The sequence below is a fragment of the Oryzias melastigma genome, linkage group LG20 (assembly GCF_002922805.2).
Source record: "Oryzias melastigma strain HK-1 linkage group LG20, ASM292280v2, whole genome shotgun sequence".
NCBI lineage: Eukaryota > Metazoa > Chordata > Actinopteri > Beloniformes > Adrianichthyidae > Oryzias > Oryzias melastigma.
The window spans coordinates 10,066,682-10,083,724 of NC_050531.1; the positions used below are offsets into that span (position 1 = coordinate 10,066,682).

Genomic DNA, 17,043 nt, shown 5'->3' on the forward strand with positions numbered 1-17,043 from the left:
TGCGGTCAGCAGCACAAGAAGGACTGAGCATCTCTTTAAGATGAATCCCAACAATTTTAGAGCAGCATATAGGCCAGAGAAAGTCAAGTTTTTTTCTTCTTTACTCTCACAATTAATCTAATATAGTCTAAATAAAGTATATTATTTAATCAGTGGTTAAATTTGTATTTTGCATGGTTTTAAGTAACTATATGTGTGCTTAAGCTTGACATAAATTAAATAAATAAATAAAAATGCTCCTTGATTGGTAATAATTTTCCCAGCTTGGGATAGAAGACGCAGCTACAGCACCGCTCTGGACAAGTTTGAAGGGAGACGGCAGGGATTCCAAATGGAGAACTGCGGGCTGCAATAACAAAAGGTTCCTTGAGAGCAGCCAAAATGCAAGTTAAATAAATTCTAGAAAATTTTTGTCATAAAAAAACAGATTTTATCTACTTGTTCGCAAAAAATGAAATTAAAAGGATGGCATTTCTATATAAAAAAAAGTCAGATTTCATCGTTTTTAGTCCACTGAAACTTGTGCAAAAAAAGGAAAAGTTACTTTAAATCTGGTGTAGCAAAAAAAACCCTAATCATTAGAATTTCCATTCTTTATTATTGAAAAGCGATTTTTTTATGGTTCCATTCATATTGTTTATCTACCTCTTTACCCTAATGTTTAGGTGAAATTGTAAATGTCCAAATGTCCCACATGCATTCACACACTGATAATGACTGAGGTGCCACCCAGACCACTATGTGAGGTTCAGGGTCTTTTCCAAGAGCACTTTGGCATATGATCCAGGTAGAGTAACCAGACCTGCAACCTTTTGATAGAGGTTGACCGCTCTACCTCTGCACCAAAGTCACCCTAAGTGGAAGACTTTTGTGACAATCTTCTCTCTTTATAAATAAGAAGGCTTGATTGAGTGACCACCAATTAAAATATTTTTGGGAATTCAACAGTTTTTGATCAAATACTGATAATAATAAATCTGGGTAAACGGAGGAGTGTAAAGGTAGGAAAAGTGAGGGCACATACCCCAATTCTTTAATATTCATTGGGTTGATAATATTTTTGCAAGAATTAAGTTAAAAGTAACATTTGTTTTAACTTTTTTGTCCACTGAGTACTTTTTAACTCTTGATAAATATTTAGTTTAGTAAAGTTTTTTGACAGAGGTGATGCTTGTTTCCTTTTGCATTCAGTTTGTATTTGTCTTTTCTGTTTGGTTATGATTTGTATTTAATGTCATCTTGCAATATTTAATCAAAACTGTCTTTTTTACTTTGCAATAAAACAGCCTTTCTTGCAGGAAGAACTTAACGATTGCATTTCATTGTTATGGAAAGGTTGTGGTGAGATTTGGCATTTAATTGAAAAGCATTTGTGCAAATATGTGTAAAGAAAAACAAAACTGTCTTTTTTTGTTTTTAGTATAACATCAATGAAAAAGAGGAAAAAGTCAAACAGCTTAAACAAAATCCATGCAGTCGAGCAATTCTGTGTCAGAAACTAACCAGGAATTTGTTGCGCTGCTTATCTTTCCTTTTGTTATGCACCACTGGAAGTAAAACTGAAGCCCATTCACTACAATGCAGTGATTGTGACCTGCGCTACAAGCTGAGAAGAATGATCTTTTTGTTACAGAAAGATTTTCAAACTTTGGAGAAATTTTATATTTCTATCAATAAATGATCCCCTTTTCTGAGCCGGCCTGTTGCTGGAGTTTCCACATTCCTACTTGTGAGCTTCCATGTAGTACAAGAACATGCTTCATATATTAATTTGTGTCTTTAAATTGTTAATGTGTGCATGTGAATGTGCCCTGCAACAGACGCGACCTGTTTAGGGTGTACCCCGCCTTCATCTAATAGTAGCTGGTTTCAGCCGCCCAGTGACCTCAAAAGGGATTCAGAGGATGGATGATAAGCTGAAGATGGATGGATGGAGGCTGTCGTATTTGTTTTCTGCTGATTTATGTGTTAAAATCACAAACATACTTGAAGACTACCCAGAAGCGCTCCATCTATGAGCTATGTTTGTTTTTGCTGCTATGAGCCTCTGCACAAAAATAATGTTTGCATCAGCTTAAATTAACACTGTTATCACCCCTTGTGTTAGCAAGCACTAAGTGTTTCATGCTAGATGACTCTCTTTTACCCACATGAAGAATAAAGAGAAGTCTTGGCAGCGTTTCCCAATTCATAAAGATTTGCTAAATCACACGAGTCGTGTTATTTCTACAGATCAAGTCACAATAAGAAGTAATGGTCCGGAAATTCACCTGAGCTGTGAACCTAAAACTGTAATTAAGCTGTCGTTCTGCAAATGTCACAAAGAATCCACTAATTTCTTTTCCACCAGGATTGAGTTTTTTTTCCAATCCTTTACAAATGTCTCCAAAAAGCCAACACTGCTCTCTAGTGACTGCAAATGCACTTTACAACAAAGTTAACATGCAGTACCTCTTTTGACCACTAGAGTATGGTGCAGGTCAAGATTTACTCCCATTTAAGAATCAATCCATAACTCACTAAATCACAACTGAGACCTACAGTAGCTAAATAAACTCTCCCTCTGGTGCTGGCAAAGTAGGCCACCCTCCTTGCTTGTCTTGTCTCTGCAGACAATGTTGGATTAAAGTGCCCAAACTCACAGCACATTTCACTCACTGTCTGACATATTATTCTCTGCCTCATTATCTCCAATCCAGTAAAACCTTTTTGAAAGATTGTTTAAACCGTAACAGTTTCATGGGTGAACGTGTTCCCATTTGCACCAAATCACCGTAATGCAAAACATAAACACTTCAACCTGCAAGAAACTCCTGCAGCCCCGCGGTGAGAGCTGAGAGTCAGAAGGGCTGCGATAAGTGTTCAGCTCAGTGAGAGGAAATTATATCCTGATTAAAGCCTGATTAATTACACGTCATAGTTTGTAGATGCATGTTTGAATAATTTGCCTCACAGCAGTTTGTGCTGGTACAGCTTGCACACTTCCATTCAATGGGATATTTTAACTAAATAATTACAAAAACATCATAATTATTAGTTTAAGAAAAATAGTTTTCCCAATGGTGGAGCCACTTAGACTCACAGTATTAATACAAATAATTACATCTATTCAGCTATTTAGCAGTTAAAACCAATCATGCAATGAAAATAAAGCAGAAAATATTAGATTTTCTCCATTAAAACCAACTGTTCTTAAGTACCGCAATAAAAAAAAGAATTTTGGGTTTCTTCTGTGTTAATTTTCAGTCTTGCACACATCACAACACAACTGGAAACTCATTTTCTCTGTTTGCCTGGCCACCTGTGTCTCACTTCCGCTGAAAGTAAGTGTTTTGGATTCTGTGTCTGCACTCTCTTAGTGAGGAAACTAAAACAAAGGGGCAGTCTATGGAGAGGCCTGGTCAAGAGTTGAGAGGCAGAATGTGATTAGTCTGCAAGTCACTAAAAAATACAAGCTGCATTTCATGAAAAAGGGTCCAGAAATATGCTTTTTCTTTTTTTGCTTTTCCTCCTCGATCAGGTTTGCCAACAATAGTTGGGCACGCATGTATATTATTTTTATATGTATATATGTACATCATTTTTAAACTATTTTTTTTGCAAGTTTGTTCCTAATGTAACATTTATTTTTTGCCGCAGACTTAAGATCATTTAAGTTATCATTTATAAAAGTCCAGCCTGCACTTGGGCTGATAAGGAAAAGTAGAGACAAGGTTTAAATTATTTTTTTTTAACCTGCTATATTACATAATCACACTTGTGCTATTATGGGCTGGTAAAGAAAAACTTGAGCTCTAACATTGTCATCTTGAAGTACATTCCTGATTTGTACTGAAAATTTAAAATCTAATCCCAAAGAGCATTATATCATTGAGGTCTTGAAATTTTTGTTTGATTTTAAATTAAATGTCTTAAAGCCAAGGAATTAAAAAAATAATAAATATATTTATCTAATAAAATGTATGAACATTGGAGATGTTTTCCTGATAACATGGCAATTTTGTTTTTTTCTAACTTTAAAGCATGCTCCCCATTTTCTTTCACTTTAATTGAGATGTATTTTAGAGAGTAAAATTGTCAAACAGAGAATGAAAGAATGAAAAAAATACATAAAAATACATAAAATGTTTTTCAAAAAATATAAAAGCTGCAAAAATATATTTTTTTCCCAGTAAGCATGTGCTGTTCAATAAGTTTTTATCAAATTCTTCTCCCACAGAGTTCAGTTTGGCAAATGTACTTTTTTGTTAGTCCAGACAAAGTAAAAAAAAATATGTTGCCTTTTCAAATTAAAGCACCAGTGTTCACGTCCAGACCATCTCTAAAGAACAAAACAGCTGAAGTGGTGTGGTCTGCTTTTATTTTGACATCAGAAAAACGGAAGTCAGCTGCAGTTTCCATCTTGCTTGACTGGTCCTATGGAGAGAAAATATGGAGAGAAAATAGACTCATCCTGAATTGTGCTTAACTTTGGACTTTTGCATGCATAGTTCTTGGTTAGTGTGTAATTTTGGATTTGAGCATGTGTAATTGTTAATTTGTGTGCAACTTTGGACTTGTCCATGCGTAATTCCTGATTTGTACGTAACTGTGGATTTGTCTGTGCACAATTCTTGATTTGTGCGTCCCTTTGGATTTTTCTGGGAGTAGTTCTTGATTTGTGTGTGCATAATTTGGATTTGTGTGTAACTTTGTATTTGTGCGTGTATAATTCTTGATTTGAAGGCAACTTTGGATTTGTGCAGGCGTATATCTTAATTTGTGCGTAACTTTGGATTTGTGCAGGCATAATTCCCGATTTGAAGGTAACTTGGGATTTGTCCGTGCATAATTCCTGATTTGTGCATAACTTTGGATTTGTCTAGGCATAATTCTTGATTTACATGCGTAATTCTTGATTTGTGTCTAACTTTGGATTTGTCTGTGGGTAATTCTTGATTTGTACATGCGTAATTCTTGATTTGTGCATAATTTTGAATTTGTGCTTGTGTAATTCCTGATTTATGCATAACTTTGGATTTGTCTGTGTAATTCTTGATTTGTGCATAATTTAGAATTTGTGTGTGTGTAATTCCTGATTTATGCATAACTTTGGATTTGTCTGTGCTCAACTATTGATTTGTGTGTAATTCTTGATTTGTAACTCATACAATACATTTTGTCCATTAGTACAAACATTACAAAATTAAAAAGAAAATACAATTCACACACGCTCAAATTAAAATGACACCAGTTTGAAACTAACTATACACACATATTTTTAAAGATGATGCACAAATTGGTTGTTACGCACACACAAAACCACATTAACGCACAAATCTGAAGTGAGACTCTTTTAACATGTTTAAATGCTGCTAGAATGTTCAGTCATCAGTTTTCTTATCAGCTGCTTTGAACTTTGTGAATAAAATCTGGTGAAACTTTAGATTTTTCCACCTTTTTAAAAACAGATATGCCCTGACAATTAATTAATTAATATAATTTTGTAATTATGCACTAAATATTTGGCATGAGTTACAAATCAAGAATTAAGGAGCACATCAAGAATTACGCATGCACAAATCCAAAGTTATGCACGCATCAAGAATTACGCACGCGCAAATAGGGGTGAGACTATTTTCTCTCCATATTGGTCCACACTGTTTGGAGGAGGCTGGGACAGGATGAAGGTCCAAGGAGACACATGGACTCAACTTTAATCGGACTGCCGTCGCAGTAGTGTTCAGCCGCGCAGTTTCTCACTGTTTGGTAACTTAATAAAAAAAGGAAACAAAAAATAAAGGAAAAAGTCTTTTGCTCGTGGAGGAGTCGACGAAGCTCAGACACCGGTTGCTCCTCGACTTTGGAACTTTTTTTTGCCTTCCCTGCATCTGAATCCCGCTTTGTGATGTGAAACCGCGAGCAGCGGAGGCAAATAAAGCACATTTTCCCACTTTTGAAGCCTTAAAAATGACCGAGGAGAGCAGGAATGAGCACAGAGCCGAGAGCGGCAAGGACCTGGAGAAGCAGCTGCGGCTGCGCGTCTGCGTCCTGAACGAACTCCTGAAGACAGAGCGGGATTATGTCGGGACGCTGGAGTTCCTCTCTGTGAGTATTGACAACAGTTAAAGCAGCTCAAAGTGCATTTATTGGTTGCAGAAACTCTCCATCACTGATAAATGCTAAAGTTAAATGAGTCAGCTTCTTTAGTATGCATGCTGCATGCACTGCCTTTCCCTCTCGTATAGAGAGATATCTGCACTTTGCTGTTGGGCTCCATCCTTCTGATGGAGATCTTATCCCTGCAGCTTGCAAGTGTGAAATTGAAGGGGCAGGCACAAAGAGGCACTGCACAGTTGGTGTCCCCTTTAATCCTCCTCTGAGGCTGCTCATGGGATGTTTAAGTCTCACATGGGGTTATTTGACATCTCCCACACTGAATGGGTTTGTGTGGTGATTCTATGTTCCCCAAATGGAGAAAAAATGTTAAATATGTGTATAAAGAAATCCGTTTTTGGAGCATGTTTAGGTTAATTCTTCTAGTATGAATTGAAACAGATGGCACCAAAAGTTATGCAATAATAAGCTCAAACTCACCCAGAAAATTGTGTAACAACTTTTCTTCCCTGAGTGAATTTGTCACACCCAAGCAGCTAACTCCTGTCTTGTGCTGCGCTTGTTATGACTCCATCCCACAATTACCCCACTTGCCACAGAGCATAAAAATCACATGCAAAGGCATATGCTGCCTCATCAACTCCATATGGCGCGAGTTTTGCCGGAGGCAGCACAGGTGGACTCAAATGAAAACCATCAGAGTTGACCACACATATGCAGGATCGCAGGAGTCACGAGTCTTCAGGTTAACAGTACTGCAAAAACTGATCCCAAAGTTTAAAGCTGAATGTAATTCTTTGCAAATAAGGCTTCAGTCGGAAGAAGGGATCACCAAGTGTTTCTCTAAAAGATCACCAAGTGTTTAGTGCAGTCTGGCCCGAATTCAAATTTCAACTGATCTGCAGACTCCTTTCAACAGCTTCTAAAAACTGTGTGTAGGATTTATTGATTGTGGTTGATTAAATTAGCCATTGCAAACCTGTGGCAAAACAATTGTGTGACTCTTCTGTGGCAATTTATAGTTTATTTAAAAAATGTCAACTGTAAATAAAAAAGAAAAGGTAAAAGTGAAGGTCACTGCTTCTAGGATAAGTGGAAATTATCATATGGATTTAATGGAAGATGAACCAACTGAGTCTTAAGTTGTTTTCAAGGAGTTCAATATCAAGAGAAACTACCCAACAAGACACGCTATCCACAACAAGCTAGCTGGTAATGAACGGTAATAAAAATTTGCAATAATTTTGGTAAAAAGGTATTTAGATGTACAGTATTTATCTTCTATGTGAAGAAATGGCCTTGTGACAGACTGTCCGCGGCATACCCTGCAACTGCACCAACAGCAGCCAGGTTAGGCTCTAGCAGCCTCGTAATCCCAAAAGTCATACATTGGGATAAGAGGATGGATACATATGAAGAAATGAAAAGTATGCAATTGCAATAAAATGTTTGTTGAATAGTTCACTTGCATTTAATGGTGTTAGAATAGTTCAAAGAACGTCAGGTTGGTCCTCAAACATTTCCCCTCACCATGGTAGAATCTGAAATACTTTCCTGCCCCTTGGATTACACCATATTCCTCCAATCATGGGGCATTTGAAGCTGTAGCGGTGTCCGAAAGTGATTTTCAACGAGGAGCTGTGGTGACTTATAGGGCGCTGGAAGGGTGATCTGCCTCACGGATGTTGCGTGGAGGAGAAATGTATTTCTTCATGTAGGTTTTCTCTGAAGCACATAAGTTTACCTTTAAATGTAAGTAAAAACTTTTTGTGTTTGCATGACTCTTTAAAGTTTTAAAACTGACTTTTTGTATTTCCTGAGTACTGGCAGCTTCATATTGATGTAAATGACCAGCGATTTTTCATGAGGCCATTGAGCGGTAGTAACATCCAGATTTGAAGATGCAATTTTTCCATATCTCTCCGCTTGGAGACGGGAGAAGCCATAGGGGTAGGGAATTCAGATTAAATCTGCCCCTCTTTGAAAAAAAAATGGGAAAACCTTGGTTTCATGTCTTAGGAAAGACAGAGATGGAGCTTGCATGGAGGGATGTGCCCTCTGTCCCGGTGATGGGTGTTTTGGGAAGGCTTCCTTTATCTTCTCTGCTGTTATGGAACTGAGCTGCCTGATCCTTGCAAGGCCTTTAGGTTCTGGCTGGGAAAGTCAAGATGGAAAGAAGCATCCATTTGAGATGGAACAGTGCAAGAAAGTTCTGGCCAGCCCCGTTTTAGACGATGATAGCAAAGTTGCAAAGGGAGACGGAAGTTGGTCTTATCTCCAGCTGCATCTCCTTGGAAATCCCGCAGAGGATTGTGGGAGACACAGGAGACGATCAAAGAGTAGCCCCACTGTGGAGCAGGGTCACATTTAAGACTTTCATCTAACCAGAGAATCACACATTGGACTCGGCCACTTCCACTGCATGAGGCATCTTAAAACAACACCAATCTGTGTGTCCTAAGGTCAAAATGCTACCTCCCCCTCTGTGTGGGACCTTAAGGTTCAAATCCAGAGGTTTCTGGGAACCAACATGGAGAGAAAACTTCCAGAGGGGTGAAAGGGAAGCGATTTGTGATCCCACAGTAGATATAGCCTGCAGGAGGGTAAAGGGAAGGGGGCTGTTCTCTCTGGGAGCTCCTGGGCTCGGTGCCTTTCTTGTTAACCATATTTCCTGGAGGAGGAATTCCTCTGAGGCTAGGAAATGTTGCAGAACAATGAGGCTCTGGTCAGTTGGCAAAGTTGAACTGAAGAGCTGAGATTGTTACTGCTGATCCGTGGGACCTAAACACAATACCCCAAAGACGCATTTTAGGGCTATGGAAAGCAGTGGATGATTAGAGTCAACATGTCCCAAGACAGCCTGAGCCCATTGTCTGGGATATTTCTTTTCTTGTGGGAAAACATACAGATTATATATTGGGAAGTCTAGAATTGATTTTCCTAGAGCTCTTTTTTTATTTGGATCCACCTTTTACCCTCATTAGACTAAATGTCAGTAGTAATAACTGGAAAGCTCCAGGAAAGCTGTCTGATAAATCTCCTTCGTTTTACATAATGAACAAATTTAGCTCCAGATAAATGGGCGGCGGTGGATGCTGGTGTTTATCTTGGACTGCTACGGCGAAATGACAGTTGTTCTTAGTAAGCGGTGCAATGAAAAGAACAAATCAAAACGAAGCGTAAACAGATGAGCTGCTCACATTTTTGCTGATTTCAGAGGAAATGCTTTTCTTAGAGCAATCACAGAGGGCTCGTACGATAATCTCTCAGGACAGGGAATCCAGCAGTCTCCAACGGGGGGAGATTTTTCATGTCCTGATCCTGGAGGAAGATCTGAGCCAGAACTTAACTTAATATATTCCAAAGAGCCCTGCAGTACATTAAGTGGTCCCTTTGCTGCTGCCCTCTCTCTCTAACAGAGCATGTTGTAATACGAGTGTAATGTTTAAAACATTTTAATCCTGTGAATCGAATCTGTTTTTGAAAGTAGTGTTTTGGAGGTTGTAGCACAGCAAAATCGCCTTCTCCTTTTTCCCTTTTTTCTAAAAGCAGGATTAAAATATTGTGGTCAGTATTTCCTGGGATTTGTGGGAGAAAGGGTCAACATGCAAGTCTTTGAAAATAGAGATGCAGGAAGCTGGAAATTGTGGCCTAATGGAGAAAACAGAAAATTCGTATTTAATGGCACCTCGAGACCAAGCAGCTCAAGCCAACGATGTTTGTGTTTGGAGATTCACTTTCACTCTCTATGGATTTTTTTTTCACATCCTGGATGGAATAGTTTCTCTAGGAGAAGCCGTAGAACCAAGAGGGTTTGCCTTGTGCTCGTAATGTATGACCCATGGAAGGTCCTCCTGACGGGGGTCAGGTCAAGGGTCATATCCTCTGGACACGCTATGGATGATCCTAAAGGTTACAGCCTGTTGTTCCTATCTCTTTCCTGCCTGTTAATCAAGCAGATGTCCCAGCAGTATTCAGCTTCTTCCTTTGTCCAGAACGATGGAAACAAGGACAGAAGAATCTGTTCTCTATATAATACGAACTTTTAAATGTTGTAAATACTAAGGGCTTTAGATTGGATTTGTTGGACTTTATGGAGCAATAAAGAATGTCAAATGTTTTAGGGCTGCCACGATTAGTCGACTAATCGACTATTAAAATAGTCAACAACTAATTTAATAGTCGATTAGTCGTTACTTTATATTATATGGAGTCAAAGTGTGGTAAAGTTCAAAGTTATAATAGCATTCTGCTAGCTTTTTGGTCTATTTTGGCTTTTATTAATTTTTTTAGGCTATTAGGCTTAGCTAACATTTCAGCTACATGCTAGCTATTTTGGCTAACTTGGGATTTTTTTCCCAGTTTTTTAGGCTAATTTAGAGTTTAGCTAATAATTCAGCTACGTGCTAGCTATTTTGGCTAACTTAGGATTTTTCAGTTTTTAGGCTATTTTGGAGTTTTGCTAATATTTCAGCTACACGCTAACTAATTTTAGCTAATTTTGGATTGTTCCATATTTTTAAGGCTAATTTGGAGTTAAGCTAATATTTCAGGTATATGGTAGCTATTTTTGGCTAATTTAGGCATTCTTTTTTTGTTCTATTTTGAAGTTAGCTAATATTTTAGCTACATGCTAGCTATTTTGGCTAAGTTAGGCTTTTTTCAGTTTTTTAAGCTAATTTGGCATTTAACAAATATTTTATCTAGCTTTTTGGCTTCAGTGTTTTCAGCTATCAGCTTCAGCATTTTTAGTTATCATTTTTCAGCATCTTCAGCAGCCAAATTCAGCTTACAGCATTCACACTAGCATTATCGCAGGTAATGCTATATATCTAATAATCTATTTACTTAGTTTAAAGCTAATGATGGTTAAGATGTGTGCTTTCAAAACACAACCTGCATTTTTATTTATAATCTGATTCTGAAAGAAGTTTTATTTTGTTAACATTACTGGATTCTTCCCACCATATCCGGCTCATTCTTGATGCATATCAAGTTGCTCGGTCACATGTTGATAATGCATCTGCTACTTTCTTAAAGCAGCCCTACCGACCGCTAAGTTGAAACCCCCAAACTAGTAAAGTTAGTAAGAAATAAATGTTTTTGGAAAGTTTTTTTTTTTTTTTTGCAGAGAAGAGACAGCGAGGAAACAGAAGAACAGTCAACATTTTACAGAAAAAAAACCAGGAGTGTTACAAGTAGGCACGGCCCTGGGCTGCATGGTGCCCTAGGCGAAAAACAAATTTCGCGCCCCCTGCTGTCTCTTACATCTGGGGCTGAAACCGGGAAACTCTTTGTTTAAAAGCAAATGTGCTAACTGACTGTGCCACCAATCGGCCAATATTCAAGGGGAAAGTAGGGGCTTTTTAACTGTTAAAGGTGCTGAATTACAAACAACAACAAATAAGCAAAACAAACAAAAAAACACTAGATTAAGGGTTAAAGTTAAATTAGTCTTTTTGGACCGAAATGTGTTTGTGGGGGGGTGTTGAATTATGAAGCAATTTTAGATAAAGAAAACAGACAAACCTCTACTTTTAACTTTTGAGCTATTTTATTTATGTTTTTGAATCATCACTTTTTCAAACTGTTTAACAAAAAAAAAGAAAAAAATGTAATATACAGTATAATCATTGTGATTTCGTGCCCCCTCCAGTAGGTGGCAGCCACCTAGGTTGCCTATGCCCAGGGCCGGCCCGAGTTACAAGGATCCTGCTAATAAAGTTGCTCACATGATGGATTTATGTTTATTATAATACTTTCAAAATACCAGTTTTGGTGAATGTTTTTATTGTTTTTTTTGTGTTTATCTGTTGCATCTGAAAAGTTAGAGGAAGTTAGCGTCTGATCTTGTTGATTCCACTTTGACAGTTGTGGGTTAAGGTAAAATTTATATCACTTTTTAATGGTTCCTTCACAAAATCTAGTTTACAAAATTAAGTTTTACAAAGTTAAGTTTCAGATATTTTACAGGGGTTGAAGATAAACTTTATTCTCTGAAGTTAAGGGAAACTGGAGGCTAAAAGAAAAAATTCAAACACCCACTTTAGCTTCGTAAAAGCCGATCAGTGAAAATATTGTTTGACAATAAACTAGTCCATGACCTGAATTGGTGCAATTTACTGGTTGTCACTTTTTTATCAGTACACGACCCCCTATCAACCCCTTGCCTTTCTCAGAACGGTCAACTGCACAATAGAATTGAGTCTAAAACTTGATAGTTCCCCCATTCCACGACTGAATGCTTGTTTACAACTATTGTCCAGATAAGGAGCTTGATATGGTCTTATCTCCAAGAGTGCAGCGTCTGCTGACCAGTTCTCAATACATGTTTATTTGTTCTTGTTGGGACACAGCTCTGCCGCAAACATCACAAATATGTACTGACCTGTACGCCGGTCCAATCTCTCCATATTTGACTACAAATTGGGAATCTTTTTAGTTTTACACCTCTAAGAAAACTGGAAATTTGTAATTTTTGAAGTTGACTTATGATTATGAATTATATTGCTTTGGGCTAAAACATAAATGAAGACAGTCGGTGATGCAGGTGAACTGAGATTAAAACACTTTATGACCTTTTTTTGCACCAAAATTCTCTCCGTACCTCAGTTAGTTTTACTGGCTTATGCAGACCGGTACTCACTTGCAAGATACATTTTCATAAACCAAGTTTGAGTGTTTACATACAGCAGTCATCATGTGCGGTGGTAGTACAAGGTGTATTTACTTTGAAGAAAAACTTCATTATAACATTCCAGTACTGAAACACTGTTTGTGTAAAATATGTGCCGGTTCCACCAACAAACTATAAAAAGTATTCAAAGCATTATCAAGTGGTATGGTGTTGAAATAACCTGCGGGGGCCACGCCATTAGGTCAAGTTTTTCCCCCAATGAAGTTTATTATGACAACCCATTGGGCTACAGTTCAGCACTCTTTTACATTTCAACAAAAAGCTGACATTATGATGGAGGTCAACTCAAATGCAGAACATGGAAGGGGTGAAAGGTACGCACGGGGAGATCCTTCTCTTTACTCTTCTAATTGGATTTGCACAGATTCTACAGTTTTTCTCTGCCCTTCCTTTGAGACTCCTGAACCCATGAAGTTGCTGACTTGCATATTAACGTGCCACTGCTACTAAGCACTCACTTGGCTTCCATTTATGAATATTTTTACCTTGAATGTACCTTTAACTTTTTCCATATTCCCTCACAGCCTGTCCTTAAAAAAAAAAAACTTCTACTTGCCCCTTGCAGTTTATGCACCTGTAACTTCCTGCTTTATCAGTAAGTGCATTCCGCTGCATTTTTGTGCACAAATGTGATAACGACCTTATCTCAAAGAAAAAAACGATGCGTCATAAAACTTGAGAAGAATCCAGTTTTAAAAAAAATTGGGTGAAGCAATTTTTTTCTGCATGTTTTAATGTATTTTTTTTAACTTTGCATTTTGTTTTTTAAAGTTTTAGCTAAAATCCCTATGAATAATGAATATATTGCACCTCCCAAATAGTTGTTTTAGAAGTGCATTCATGCTTAAAAATAAGATTCAGGTAGGATTGTAGATCACTGTGTCAGGGATCATTTATGTTCTGGTCTTGCACACCTTTTTTGGCGCTCCCTTGCTCTGGAGAGGGTGCATTAGCTTTGTATCACAGGCTGGTTTTTTGCACAGAATTTCCTTCCTTCCTGGACCTCCCTGTCTTTACATTGTGCCGCGTGTTTCCTGCTTCATGCATGCTCATACCCCTTCCTACCTCTTACTCTGCCTCAACGAGAGCAGAGAAAGCTCAACCTTTTGCTCACCTCTCTTGGTGGATCTTGACAGCAGTATGTGATGAGTGTCTGATGCTCAGGATCTCACCTGACGGCCTTTAGGATGGTGCTAGCTTCCTTGTTGGTCTAGTTTTGATTTGCTCCTTTCAGGCAAATCTGGGACTGCAGTGACATTCCTTTTGAGGATGAGGGAGAGTCTTACAGACATTGCATATTAGCTGGCACGCTTCAAAGCTTCAAATGCTTTTATTGCCTCAAATGCTTCAAACTCCCTTGTACACTCATTGAGATCAGCATAACTGCAGTAAAGAGATGCTACTGGAAATGTAACTTTTTAGGTTTATCCTAACTTAAAAAAACAGTGGAAGTTAAATAGGAATTGCTGGATCAAAATCTCTGCCAAATAGCTCCACACCTTCTTTCAAGTTTGTATTAAGTTGTTTTTTTATGTTTGTTTATTAATCCTAGAGGTATTATAGGGCTCTGGTTAATGCATGTTATAATCTGTTGCATAAATATTTATTTCCTGTGGTTGAATGGTTCTCCAAATGATGCAGGTGGCAGATGCATAAACATGAATAAAATGCAGGTGTTTGTGGAAGCTTCATCTGGCTGCATTGAAAACTTTCTGAAAATTACTAAATATTAAAACTGAAAAATAGTCAAAGTCAATGTCGTCAATGAAGGACATGTAAAGTCACTTAATCAAGAAAATGTATCATTTTTACACAATCAGAAACAGCTTTATCCATTGCTTGAGGTTTCCATCTATTCTATAACTCACTGAATCAGTGGTGGGACCACAGGGCTGCTGGAGCCTATCCCCTCTATTTTGAGTGAAGGCAGAGTAAAGCCTGGACAGATCGCCAGTCTATTGCAGAGCTACACAAACACAAACACTCATATTCACACTTAGAGGATAATTAGGGTTATCTATTAACCTATCGTCCATGTTTTTGGACCGTTAAGCCTAGTTACCACTGAGTTGTCCGGTCCGATACGGTAAGGAGTGGTACGTTTCCACACAGTTGAGCCTCGGTTCCAACGAATGGTTTGTTTTCACTGCGCTTGCATGGTGTAGACCGCTATCCTGTACCACACCGTCGCCAAGGATAGTAAGGATCGTTTTGACTGCAGACTAGGCCTTGCTGTTGTTTGCAGGCTATTTCAATATAGACTCATGACCAAAACAGTACACAGTAAACCGCAAAAACCCAAATGCTTACAAACGTTAGCATAGCGCTATATTGATGTTTTCTAATGTGGTCATCACTTTCTACCGATCAACTGGTGGCTACAGTGCCCCAACCGCTCTGTTCCACTCTTCAATGGACCTACAACCAATAGGGGCCCCCAAAAGGTATAGTACTGTTAAATGGGTCCATTTTACAATGGAAAAGCTCCAAATACCGTACCGGACCGCTCAGTGGAAACGAGTGCCTGCACACAAGCACACACGAGGTGAACATGCAAACTCCACACTGAAAGGACCCAGCCTAGATTTGAACCAAGGTCCTCGCGGTGTGAGACAAGCCTAACCACTTCATAAATGCGCAACTTTGTGTTTCCAAAAGTCTTTTAATTCATAAGTCAGCTTGGTTTCTAGTCTGTTCAGTTTATCTCCATTGTATAATGGAATTTCATTTACTGCAAGTTTCATTAGGGTCAAGTAAAGCACAGTGTGGCTTAGAATCTGGATTCTGGATCGACAGGACAGTTGGGCCTCTCAACTTTGCAGAAATCCCAAACAATGCTTTTCTTTGTCTTTATGGATCTCATCATCTGGCTTGGGATCCGGGTGGACAAGAGAAGGGTAGGAGGATGCAGCTGAATATACAAAACAATGTTTTAAATGGAACAGAACACAAAAACAATCCTTCCTCTGAAAACAGTCAACTAAATGACTGCAGAGAAACTGAAGAAGGGTGACAAGAAAGAAGGATCTGACAGCGAATGACAGTTAGAAGACTCACAATTCTGCTCATTCATCTTGATGATGAGTGTCTTGGTGTGGGATGTTGCTGACAATGCCAACAAATCAGCAAATGATGTGTAAAGCCAACGCTTGAGTCCCCAAACTCATACTTAATGTGGGTTTTTGAAAAAGCTCTTTTTCATTTGTGAATATCTCCTTGATAAATTAAATGGATCAAATCCTGCAGGCATCATTTCATGCTCCTTTCGCTCTTGCGTTGTACTGAGGACTCACTTGAAGCCAAACACTGAACTTGTATAGTTTTATCATGATGAAAGGCTGTGCAACAGATATTTTTCCTTGTGCTGAAAAAACATCAAAGAGTCGAAAACTTTTTGAACTTCTTCAGTCAATAATAATTTTTTTTTCTAGAGAAGGCATTTGCAATTTTGGTGAGAGTATATCTTCTTTCAGTTATGAAAATACCTCCTTTTTTCAATAACACATTTGTACTGAAGAGCTTAAGTTGCCACACATCTCAGCGTGTTTTCAGAGAGTGTACATTCCCCAAAAAGAGGGAAGCAAATCTGAAGTGAAATGTGGCCCATGCTAATAAGAGGGTAACTCTTGGAGGTGTCGTCTGACCTTAATGGAGGGAACTCGGTTACAGCTTATTGCTCGAATTTTCTACAAAGTGCCTTTTTTCTCATTTCAGATTTCTCCCAGAAGGCTCTAGCTCTTTGGTTAGTACTTAAAGGAAGCTAAGTTTCCCATTTGCCAGGACCTGGTTCTCTGTGTCAAACTGTGTGTGTGTGGCAAGCCTCTGGGCAGGAGATTTTACCTCCATAATGTTGAACTCTGGTTTAAAAGTAGCTCTCCTGTGCAGGAAATGAAGTCACCTTATCCTCCCCATTTGGCTGTTATATTGAAAAAAAAGTACTTTTCCTTTCCTGCTGAAATCCCTTGCATAATTTATTCCTCCTCTCCATCTCTGCCGTCTCATTTTCTCAAAAGTACATTGAGTGACTCAGGGGCTTACAGAGCTTGTTGCCCAGTCGTGCCGAGCAGCTTGATCACCTGTTGCATCTTGTCATAGCACTTTATTTTCCCACTGTTCTCCCAAGAATAATGATGAATGATTAATACAAATATGCACACATATATAATTATATATATTTATTGTGGTGTTGATGTGCAAGGCTTTACCGTCTGGTGATTCACCCCTTTGGGGTCTGTAATCTGAAAGCTCCA

The 17,043-nt window shown here is 38.4% G+C and overlaps 1 protein-coding gene across 1 annotated transcript in view; it reads left to right on the forward strand.

Annotated features, from left to right (window-relative positions):
• The first annotated feature begins 5,479 nt into the window (after window positions 1–5,479).
• The window catches only part of prex2 (phosphatidylinositol-3,4,5-trisphosphate-dependent Rac exchange factor 2), a 90,079-nt gene continuing 78,515 nt past the window's right edge, over window positions 5,480–17,043 (forward strand). Inside the window, exon 1 of the mRNA XM_024280258.2 lies at window positions 5,480–6,087. Coding sequence (XP_024136026.1) covers window positions 5,950–6,087 — 138 coding nt within the window. The 5' untranslated portion in view covers window positions 5,480–5,949. The remainder of the gene's footprint in view (window positions 6,088–17,043) is intronic.